The sequence below is a fragment of the Mustelus asterias genome, chromosome 3 (assembly GCF_964213995.1).
Source record: "Mustelus asterias chromosome 3, sMusAst1.hap1.1, whole genome shotgun sequence".
Taxonomy (NCBI): Eukaryota; Metazoa; Chordata; class Chondrichthyes; order Carcharhiniformes; family Triakidae; genus Mustelus; species Mustelus asterias.
In genome coordinates, this window is record NC_135803.1 from 81,778,915 (window position 1) to 81,790,941 (window position 12,027).

The following is a 12,027-nucleotide window of genomic DNA, read 5'->3' on the forward strand; positions in this document are numbered from 1 at the left end:
AGTTCCCCTCCTAGTCACTCACTATTCTGACAGGGAAATATATCACCATTCGTTCAATGTCGCTGGGTCAAAACCTTGGAATTCCCTTCCTAACAGCACTGTGGATGTACCTACACCAGGTGGGCTTCAGTGGTTCAAGAAGGCAGCTCACCACCACCTTCTCAAGGGCAATTAGCGATGGAAAATAAATGCTGGCCTAGTCGGTGTCACCCACCCTGTGAAAGAATTTGAAAGAAACCTGCAAACAACTGGTCTATATCATTTGGGGAAGATTGGCCAATTGGAGGACAACGAACAATTGACCATCATGCCTGCTTCTGACCTGTGAGAAGTTATTCTTCAACAGCTTAATTACTCAATTTAAAAGGAATTATTTCCCACAGTCTATGGTTTTAAGACCTATTTGAATTGCTATTTTTAATTGTGTAGTAACTTTTTCATTACTCTAGTTTACTAGCTTGACTATAAAAGGAAAAGTATCATCATGCAGATTGTCTAAGCCCTTCAATGATTTTCTACCCTTCAATTCCACTGCACGTGCTGCGAGTTGGAAGGATATTTCATGAAAGTTCATCGCATCCGCCACTTTCTCGATCACAGGTATGGGCTGGAATTTCCCGACTATTCACGCCAGCGAGATTCTCTGGTCCCGCTGCAGTGAACGGAGAGCACCAAATTCTCCTTCGTCTCTTGCGGCAGCAGGGGCATGAACGGACGCATTGATATACTGGGAGCCGATAAGGATCCCAGGAGTGATGGGAAATGGTACGAGTAGCAGAGATGAAGTTTACAGCTTCATTGTGATGGGAGCCAACGACTGGAGAGGGGCCCATGAGACACAATTTCTTTGTTCTTTAGGATCAATAGGTACCAACAGCAGATGCTCCAACGCAACTAAGAACAGTTAAATGATGACTTCAGCACAGTTCTGTGTCGACAGAGGTCACCTAATAGATGGTTAATGACCTGGAATGTTGATTGTTTCTCGCTATACAGATCCTGCTTGATCTGCTGAAATGTATCCAGTGTTTTTTATTTCTTGTTCTGTACAAATAGCTTTCCATAACAGAAATGACCTGGTCATTGGCTGGATCTTGCACTGACATAGTTTTGTCGACATAACAGACTGCATTACAAGCTATTGTGTGCAAGGCTTTTTAGTTTAAGGAACAACTTGCATTCACATTAGGATCCTTCTGAAACTCAGTGTTTCCCAAAGTACTCCACAGATGATGAAGTACATTTGGATTGTAATCTCAGTCTAATGTCAGCAAATGCTTCAGCCTATTCACACACTGTGAGGTTCCATTTGCGGGGAATGATTGTTTAGGTGATTGAATCAAGATTTCAGTGATTGTGATTGAGAAATAAATATTGGCCATGACACTGGTGAGAGGTCAGAAGACCATAAGAGGTGTGAGTAGAAATAGGCCATGCGGCCCATCGCATCTTCACCGTCATTCAATAAGATCATTACTGATCTGATATGAAAATCCTCAACTCCATTTTCCCACCTTATCCCCATAACTCTCGATTCCCTTACTGATTAAAAACCTGTCTACCTCAGCCTTGAACATACTTAATGACTCAGCCTCTACAGCTCTCTCCAGTAAAGAATTTCACACATCAGACAAGACAGCTTTCCTTCAGTACTGCACTGGAATGCCAGGAAATGGGCTTGAACCCACAAGCTACTGATGCAGAGCTGAGGGCACTAACATACATATGAATATATGAACTTGCCCCTCAACCCTGCTCTGCCATTCAATATTATTGCTGATCTGATAATGACTTTAACCCCACATTCCCATCTAATCCTGATAACCTTTCACTCCCTTGTTAACACAGAACCAAAGGCCAGTATCTGAACACCCAGAACTTTGAAAAGATGCTATATAAACGTAATTTTTTTCTTTATCCATCTTTCTTTCCTCCCTTCATTCTGTATATTCCAGAAACCAAGGCCAAGAATAGCCTTGGCACTAATGAAGATGCTTCAGGGCTAGTTGTTCATGCAGACAGTGTTAGCTTGTGTCACAGGCAGTTAGCCATCTGCTTCAAGGAACACCAGTTACTTCCATTCCCACAGCAAAGGCAGCATATAAAACTAGGGCACAGGCATTTACAAAGAACATGTATAGATCTCACAAACATTGGAACTATACACATTACGTACATTAAAAATGACTTACAATATACAAAGAGGAAATAAATATCCATGACAAATATTACCATGTAACAACCTACAAATACATTCACAAAATATTCACTGGATTTTGCATTGGGTCATTCATTTATTGAGCATGAAATGGGAGTCTCCCACATGGCAAACAAATTAACATCGGCAGCTCTTACACACAATATGAAAGACAAATGGACCAGCAGTCCAGAGATTTTATAGCCATACAAGGATATTTGCTGCCAAACTAGTAAACACTACTTAACTAAGCTTAAAGCATATTATTCTATGTGGTCTATTAGAATTAGTTACAGGGGATTCCCTGAAGGCTTGAGTGGGTTGTTGAGTTTAACAAAGCAAGACAGTCCTCGCTTTGATTTGTGGATCTCAAGTGTTAAGGAAGTTGAAGTACTATAACCGGTCTCATTGTCCCTGGGTTAGGCAAGGAGCAGAAACTTTTCACACCAGGGTAATTGGAAAGTTCTCCTCCAAGAGGAATGAAGAGGCTGTGGGTGCTGGGACGATTGAAATTTGGAAAACAGGTTGACAGATATTTGCTGGGTTATGGGCTCACGGGATAAGGAGCAGAGATGGGTAAATATAGTTGAAAAGTGGGGATGACTCAATGGGCTGAATGGCCTATTTCTGCTCCCATTTCCTGCTCCTGATCTCTATTCAGCAGCCAGAGAAAACATGTTGAAGGTATAGATATTGAGTGAACACACTCTCAAATAGGCTATGACACACACATGAAAAAGGTACCAAAGAGGGACCATGAGAGTGTGTCCCAGTATGTGTGGATATAGTTAACACTTCAGGGCAATGACCTGTCCTCAAGAACAATTTTCAGTTCTGATGAAGGGTCATCGACCTGAAATGTTAACTTTGTTTCTTCCTCCACGGATGCTGCCTGACCTGAAGTATTTCCTGTTTTTATTTCAGATATCCAGCACCCGCAATATTTTGCCTTTGTATGTGTGCATGGATAACCTGGTGTTCTCCTCTGGGATCAGTTTGGAGTGCAACTGTCAGTTTTACAAAGCCCATCTCCGGTAGGCAGAGAAAGCTCAACACAGCTCACTGGATGGTGGATCTTGTCTAGACTCTGTCCTTTAGTATTGCTGACTGGAAATGTATGTAATTGAAGTTCCCGTCACACCAGAATTAGAAAGGCAGCAATGCAGTTTGTCCGATGACTGAGAAGAGATTGGATGGTACGAAGGCTCCAATGTCCTGTGGAACCAGGTCTGAATACAGTCCATGTTAAGGAAGTGATGTTTTAACTCCCCACCAGCAGTAGAGGGTCTATGCACCAATGGGTTTGGTTAGTTGTAGCAAAATTCTTAGAGAGCACAGATTCATAGCAGAATCCTGGCAATGATTCAGTACTAAAGCCATTAATCAATGCGAATAGATACAAGTTTAATTGCGACAGTTTTGTTGGGACAGATTGGGAGGTGCTGTGGTGACAGATTTAGGCTGTTGTCAGGGGGCTTCATTTTGAACCCGCCCCGAGCCATATCTGACCAGGGACTATTCGAGACTTTTGGCTAACAAATATAACAAGATTACAACCCGAAGCTTTGATCCTGTGCTGTGATGAGCACCTGTGACCTTGATACTGTTAAAGTTATCAGCATGTACTAGACTATGCAAGTCGCCAAAACTTATAACTAATCCTGTGTCTAGGCAGCCTAGTTGATCTTCAAATTAATTGCTTTTCCACTTCAGTAGTTAATTATTAAATGTGGTCAGTCCTTTCTGTTTCAGCCAAACAACAAAGGAGAAGGGAAACAGTCGAAAGCAAGTGATGCGCTCTCTCTCTCTCTCAGGCAACGGTATTTACATCACTGTCACTTGCTGACATTGGTATGCATCAACTAGGCAAAGCAAACCTCTCATATTGTACAAGGACTGACACCCTGACTTGCATGGCTGCTCGCTGTCATTTCTTCACACCAGATAGAGGATTCAATTTGTATCATTCTACAACCTGTCAGACACAGCTGGCAAAACACTCCCAACCGGATTCTGTATTTGGTGTATGTGTGTAGTATGTGGAGAGGTGTGCATGTCTGTCTGAGTGGCGTGAATTTGTCAATGCTGACACTTCCTTCAACAGATCAATACATTGATTGGTTTGTTTTTGTGTCCAAGCTCTGTGTTATCGTGTTCTTCCAGCTGTGTTTTAATTAGCCTTGTTATCGCAGACCCAAATTCAATTCTGGCCTTGGGTGACTGTGTGGAGTTTGCACATTCTCCCCGTGTCTGAGTGGCTTTCCTCCAGGTGCTCTGGTTTCCTCCCACAGCCCAAAGATGAGCAGGTTAGGTGGATTGGTCATGGGAAATGAATGGGGTTACGGGAATAGGGCAGGGGAGAAGACCTGGGTAAGATAATGTGTCAGAGAGTTGGTGCAGACTCGATGGGCCGAATGGCCTCCTTCTGCACTGTTGGGATACTACAATATTCTAGCTCACTACGAGACACAACAAAAACCAAGCGGCAGGTGTTTAACAAAAATGTATTGAAATATCTGGCAAAATTCCACTGCAAGATGTTTGGCGATTTCAATAACAGGTTTGAATGCACCAATGGGTTTAGTTAGTTGTAGCAAAATTCTTAGAGAGCACAGATTCATAGCAGAATCCTGGCAATGATTCAGTACTGGGTCAACGAAATTGAAGATATTCATTAAAATCCCCCATTCTTTTAGTAAACCTTTGGTCAACTTTCTTGACATCTCGTGACTCTGTGCAATGCTGTTGAGCACCTGTCCTGTGAAGCATCATTGTTTTACTATGTTAAAGATGCTATATAAATGCAATTTAATTTCTCTCTCCCGCACGGAGTTCCCAGGTTCAATAAATCAGGAAGATCACTGCTGGATGCAGAAACTATCTGAAAAGTAATTAAGGAAAAGAAATGGGAGCTGGCAGTAAATTGAAATTTTCACAGCTAACATTCATAGGTTTTTGTTAGGTATTGAAGAAAATTGAGCTAATGAGTTGATCAGCCATGATGTAACTGAACAGTGCAATAAGCTTGAATTGTCCATTCTGTCAGTGTTAGATGTCCTGGTGCATTAATGTGGAATATCACAGAGTGACAAAGGGGTGATTCATGCTTTACAGAGTTAACTTCTGAAGGGAAACTACTGAATTTAAGATGTGCAATAGAAAGAAACACACGCCTGGTGTCTGGATTTGACCAGGTAGGTTGAGAGATCAGTTTAATGACTCACTTGAAAGACTGGTGGACATTTATTGGGCAATCATTACGGCATATCAATATGAAGCATTTAAAGTCAATAGCTACCATTAATGGTTCCAAGGCTCCCTTTCATCTGTTCAATGTATCTGAGCTTGGATACTGCTGAGCTGTCAGTAGTGAGGGCTGTGAGATTTATCTCTAGTCCCCAGAAATGATGTTGACTCAACAATACTAGGATTGTAGAGTGCCAAAGTACAAATAAGACAGAGTTTTCAGGGTGAGAGGTGATTTCAGGCAAAATAATTTGGCTGCCATCCCATGTTAATAGAATTATACTCCTTCCTGTAGAAATGAGCCTCTACTCCCATAATATTTACTTCACCTCTCAGCCTATTGATACATCGTTCTAATTCTTTCTCCATTATGTATTTACCCAGCTTCCACTTAAATCCCTCTATGCTATCCACCTCAACTGCTGTGTGTGATATAGAACTCCACATTCTATTTTCTGGTCTTTCTGTTTGTTTATGGGATGTAAGCATCAGTGACAAGACCAGAATTTATTGCCTAATTGCCCTTTAGAAGGTGATGGTGAGCTAGCTTCTTGAACTGCTGCACCCCATGTAGTGTAGGTACAGGATTTAGATCCAGCAACAGTGAAGGGATGGGGATGTAGTTCTAAATCAAAATGGTGAGTGACTTGGAAGGGAACTTTCAGATAGTGGTGTTTCCATTTGACTTCTGCCCTTGCAGGACAAGTTGCTGGTTTGAAAGGTGCTGTCAACAAAGCCTTGGCGAGTTGCTGCAATGCATCTCATAGGTGATACATATTGAAGCAACAGTGAGCTGATGGTGGAGAGAGTGAAGATTTTAGGTGGTGGATGGGGTGCCAATCAAGCACCCATGGATGGTGTTGAGTTTCTTGAGGGTTGTTGGAGCTGCATCGAGGCAAGTGGAGAGTATTCCATTAAACTCCTCACTTGTGCCTTGTAGATGGTGGACAGGCTTTGGGGAGTTAGGAGGTGAGTTACTCCCACAGAATTCCCAGCATCTGACCTGCTCTTGTAGCTGCAGTATTTATATGTGGTTAGTCTGATTCTGCCTCTGATCACTGGTGGCTTCCAGGACATTGATGATGGTGAATTTTGCAATGGTAGTTCATTTGAACATCAAGGAGAGGTGGTTATGCTCTCTTGTTGGGGAGGATCAATGCCTGGCACTTATGTGGCCTGATTGTTACTTGCCACTTAATCGCCCAAGACTGAATGTGTCCACGTCTTGGGCTTAGATGGCTGAAGACATGGCCCCAATGTTAGAATAAAAGGAGACGATGCACGTGTCAAAGGAAGGCTTACAGACTTCTGAGAAACTGTTTATCCAAACAGTGAGAATATTAAAACTCATCATGGATAACAAACATCTCTCAGCACTGAATATAGCATAGTCAGAACAAGCCATTGTTGAATAGTTTGAATGCAATGTGTGATGATTTTCCGCACCATCAACACTCTATAGCATCAGGTTTGGTATGTATGGGTGGCAGTTAATTATGTTTGAAATAAGATGTAATGAAGCACGGGGATAATATACAGCTGACAATGTTACTTTCTAATTAAAACCCTTGTGTATTCATTGGCCTGACGTTTCTGTTAAGTTGCACTGTGCTTTTCATTGCTTTTTGCCCCTATTCAACCAAACCAGCACAAAAGGCTGCCGAATTTTCAGCATTAATTCCACTTTTTAAAATCGCATTGAAAAATTGGAGAAATTTGATTTGCGTTGGTTTAAAAAAAATCATTGAACTAGAGACATCCTTACCCACAAGGACTAACCACGTCCCAGATCAGATTAATCACCATGGTGAGTTGCCACTAATTGAGCCTGGCTGCGGATCTTCAAAGAGACTCTTTAATATTATATAAAAAAAGAGACTCTTTAAATGAGGCACATGGGCTTTAATAGGCACCTGCTAAAATTTTTAAAATATATTATTTTTAATTAACTAAGAAACTGAATACTGTACACCAATGAAACAAGTAAATGGCTCTGGATAGATTTTTCACTAATGTAAACTCAAGTTTCTCACAAGTGCTGGGCTGGACATTGATTAAAATGTTTAATCTCTGTAATGAACCCTTTTTCAGCAGTGTTAATAAAACATACCATTCAAATACATCTCCGAATATCTTCTTAAGCAAATCTTAAAGAAAATTATGTTTTAAAGCGTTGCCTGATTGTCATGGTTCAAGACAGATTTGGCATTTGTTGGCGTACAAATTTGAGTTTTTGAGTTTGAGTGAAAATTGAGCAATGGAAATACTTAAAACAGACCCAATTTTTGTGCAATTAGAGCATGGATGGCTGAGTGTGCCCAAGGCACAAACTCCACCCCATTATGTATAATGGTGTACACTCTTAATAAAAGAAGCTGACTGTAAATGCAACAAAGATTTAGAAACCTTTAGCCGAAAAAATCACACACGTTACTGAAAGAAGCTACATACTGCAACACCCCACCCAGACTGCAAGACAAACTACCTGACATATGAATGTTTCAGCTTCTCAGGAATGTGGTGATATGGTGACATGCAACTTTAAAGGGGTGTACCTTAAACTACTGTCAATCATTACTACCTCAACAGGATGTGATGTATTAGTCCCATGATTTGTAATCAGTTTGTAAGCAACCAAAGTAGAAATTAAATGTACTACACTTAACTCTACCTGTATACAGTCTCACCTTTAGATAAAGGACCCACATTATTGTTTATCCAATCCCTGTGTATGATTGGTATGTTTATGTTGAATAGAAGAATGGTACAAAGAAGACTGTTAGTCTTCTATCTATAGGGACCCCAAGATATTGAAGCATTACAAAAGGCTGAGGGCAAAAAGGGAGTTGCATTTATCTAGCACCTTTTATGACTTCAGGGCACTCCAAAGCACTCTAAAGCCAGTGAAGTGCAGAGACTGTTGCAAGGTAGTAAACAAGGCAGCCAATTTGCAGACAATAAAATCTCACAAGTAGCAATGATATAAATGATAAGATGATTTTTAAAAAACCTATGATGATTGAGGGATGAACATTAACCAGGGCACTGGGGAGTAGAATCCCTATGCATTTCTTGAGTAGCACCTTATGATCATTTCTATCCATGTGAGACGACAAATGGGGCTTGTCCCACAGATAGAACCAACAACGGTAATGGACCAATGACCAGAAAAGACACAAGAAACACCCACAACCAGCTAACAATCCTGTCGGTAGCTGGTGATTTTCAGTTTATCAGGTACCATCCTGCCCAAATGCTATTTTCATTCCCTTTCATATTTTCCCTGGAGATCTTTTGTATTTTTCTGGATGTATCAGAGTAAATTCAGACACCCTGCACACTAGTGGAAAGGATTGATGGCGGCAAAGGGCAATTGGGAAGAGAACCATCATTACTGTACTGTTGATTCTCTGGCCTGCTCTCCTGTGGGGTGAGACCAGTTCCCTGCTCCCCACTCCCCGGGTTTATCCTGTTGACTTGGACTCACCAGGGAGCTGGTGTACGTTGGGTCTGAAGTATCATCCTGTAGATAGCGTGACAGTCCAAAGTCTGACACTTTGCACACTAGGTTGCTGTTGACCAGGATGTTGCGTGCGGCCAGGTCACGATGCACATAGTTCATCTCCGACAGGTACTTCATCCCCGCTGCAATGCCCCGCATCATCCCAACCAGCTGAATCACTGTGAATTGCCCATCATTTTGCTGTGGAAAATTAATACATCCATTAGTACACCAGCGAGCTTTCAACAAGAAAAGACACATTAGAAGGGGAGATATTTAAGGAACAATGTGAGGAGAACACAAAGGGGAAACACTCCGATGGCTGACTTAGAATCATAGAAACCCTACAATGCAGGAGGCCGGCAATTGGCCCATTGAGTCTGGACTGACCTAGGCCCTATCCCCGTAACCCCACATATTTACCTCGGTAATCCCTTCACCTTAGCTTCTTTTCCATCAGAAATTACAGCTTCCCCACCACTCTACCAGAAAGACTGGAATCTTTGCTGGGGTACGGTTTCGTCAACAATGTGCTACTTCCACCTCCGAGAGCTGACAAACTATTTAATTCTGGAAAACATCTCCTCCTAGAATCATAGAACCCCTACAGTGCAAAAAGAGGCCCATCAAGCTTGCCCCAACAACAATCCCACACAGCGCTATCCCCGTAATCCCACGCATTTACCCTGCTAGTTCCCTTGACACTAAACGTCGATTTAGCATGGCCAATCAACCTAACCTGCACATCTTTAGACTGTGAGGAGACCACAAAGGGGCAGCACAGTAGCACAGTGGTTAGCACTGCTGCTTCACAGCTCCAGGGACCTGGGTTCGATTCCCAGCTCGGGCCACTGTCTGTGCGGAGTTTGCACATTCTCCCCGTGTCTGCGTGGGTTTCCTCCGGGTGCTCCGGTTTCCTCCCACAGTCCAAAGATGTGCCGGTTAGGTTGATTGGCCAAGCTAAATTGCCCCTTAGTGTCCTGGGATGCGTAGATTAGAGGGATTAGCGGGTAAATATGAGGGTTAGAGGGATGAGCGGGTAAACATGTAGGGATACGGGGATAGGGCCAGGGTGGGATTGTTGTCGATACAGACTTGATGGGCCGAATGGCCTCTTTCTGCACTGTAGGGTTTCTATGGATGTCTATGTGGGAGGAAATTGGAGCACCTGGAGAAAAGCCACGCAGACATGGGGAGAACATGCAAACTCCACACAATCACCCAAGGCCAGAACTCAACCTGGATCCCTGGCACTGTGAGGCATCAGTGCTAACCATTATGCCACTGTGCCACCCTAACCTAACTTTCATTGGTGCCCATGTGACAAAGATGAAGGTTTACTCTCTGGAGTTGAACTTGGTTTCCTTTAATTGTGCCACGGTTCTGAAGATATTAAAAAATGAGCTTCACTCACAGATATCCTGTCCTATCTCAGCTCAACTGTGGAAAGGGCTGCTGAAGGTTACTCACATAGTTGCTGACTGCTTTGCTTGAGGGAGGAGCCAGAGCACTCAATTGAATTACAGACCTGCTGAACAATTTGTTCAGGTGTGAGCTTGTTTGTGTGTTTAAGCAGATGGTGTGTGTGCATGCTGTGTGTGTGCTTATTGCCTGTGTGTATGCTATGTGTCTTTGTGTGTGTGCTGTGTGGGGGTCCAGTGCCAGAAACGACGTTAAACTCCATCTGACACATTTTGGCCCACTCACTGAACTTATGTTCAAATATGTTGACAGGAGAGTGATCAGCAGAGATCAAGTTCCTACACTAGCATTCTGCAGCATACACATTGATGGTGCCACTGTAACTGTTGCTTTGGTGCAGCTCGGAACATTCCAGGTCCGTCCAGGTTATTGCTGCACAGATTTTACGAGCCTAGCTTTCCTGAAAATTCCGTTCTCACCCTCCTCTAAACAGTGTTGCAAAACTTGTGCCTCAATCCTGGCTTCCAGCTGTCAGAATGTCGAATTGCTTGTTAGCTCAGTGAGTGTGAATTACTGAGTGCCTCTAAATTGTAAAATGAAAGTCACATCTGAAGAAGTCTGTCGTAATTAAAATTGCCCAGTCTTTGATGAGATATCACAGATCAGTAGCATTCCAATCTTGTTTATTCCCATGTCTTTCTGAAATCAATTTTATTGAGCTCATTCTAAGGACAACTGCCTTGTCAGTGAAAACATTTCAAAAAAATTCTCAAAACATTCATCGTTAGTCTAACTGTTCGTCTTCTATCTATAGTCTAACAGAGTCGACACCATGGTGCCTGAGCTTGGTTCTTCCTCGGCTGCATCGGTGAGTACGATAGACCCTTGGGTACATTTAGCCACCGAGACTTCCTGGGTTACAATCCAAGTTGGTTCCAGGACGAGCCTCTTGCTGCTGTAGCACTGGGCATTGAACAGGCATTTAGCAACGAGGTCTGTAGAGTTCTTTCTGCTCTTCATTATGGTAATTATAAGTGAGCTTACATGACCCAACACTGGAAAATTAAGCCCAATTTTTCTCTTACTGGTTTTATTTCCTTCATTTGAAATCACCATTTGTTTTTCAATTTCAATGCACACACTGACCCCTGATCAGGCTCAACACAAACAAAATGGTTGCTGTACTGACCACTGGCTGATGACACTGATCCAATGATGGCGTGCAGCAAGCTCTTGACCTCAAGTTAAAAAACTTTTGCTTAAAAATAATTTTACTGTTTGTCTTTCAATGATGTTGGCTAAAGGGTGACATTTCAGTGCTGCTAATAGATTGTGCACACTGATCACTGTACTAGCAGTTGACGTTTTACAGGCGGTGCGTTGCCAGAATTCTGCCAGAGGTTCCACCTCAGCAGGCAGCCACTTTGGCCAACCTCTGGGCTTCACAAACAGAGAACACAACAGTGTTCTTGACAGAAGTCAGGAGGGCTTTCTGGCCTCCTGTGATTGATCATGGTTGACACTTAATGCCCTCAAAGAAAGTACAGTGAGGCAATGGATATTTTCCTGCCATTGTTACCCACATCAATAGACAAATGCAAACAGTCCAGTATAAACACCGCTGTCTAAGTCCAACCCCCTTACCCAGTCTAATTTAACA

The 12,027-nt window shown here is 42.6% G+C and overlaps 1 protein-coding gene across 1 annotated transcript in view; it reads right to left on the reverse strand.

Annotated features, from left to right (window-relative positions):
* LOC144491448 (ephrin type-B receptor 1) overlaps positions 1–12,027 on the reverse strand; it is a 596,080-nt gene that overhangs the window by 57,150 nt on the left and 526,903 nt on the right. The window contains exon 12 of the mRNA XM_078209272.1: positions 8,931–9,146. Within this exon, the coding sequence (XP_078065398.1) occupies positions 8,931–9,146 (216 nt within the window). The remainder of the gene's footprint in view (positions 1–8,930; positions 9,147–12,027) is intronic.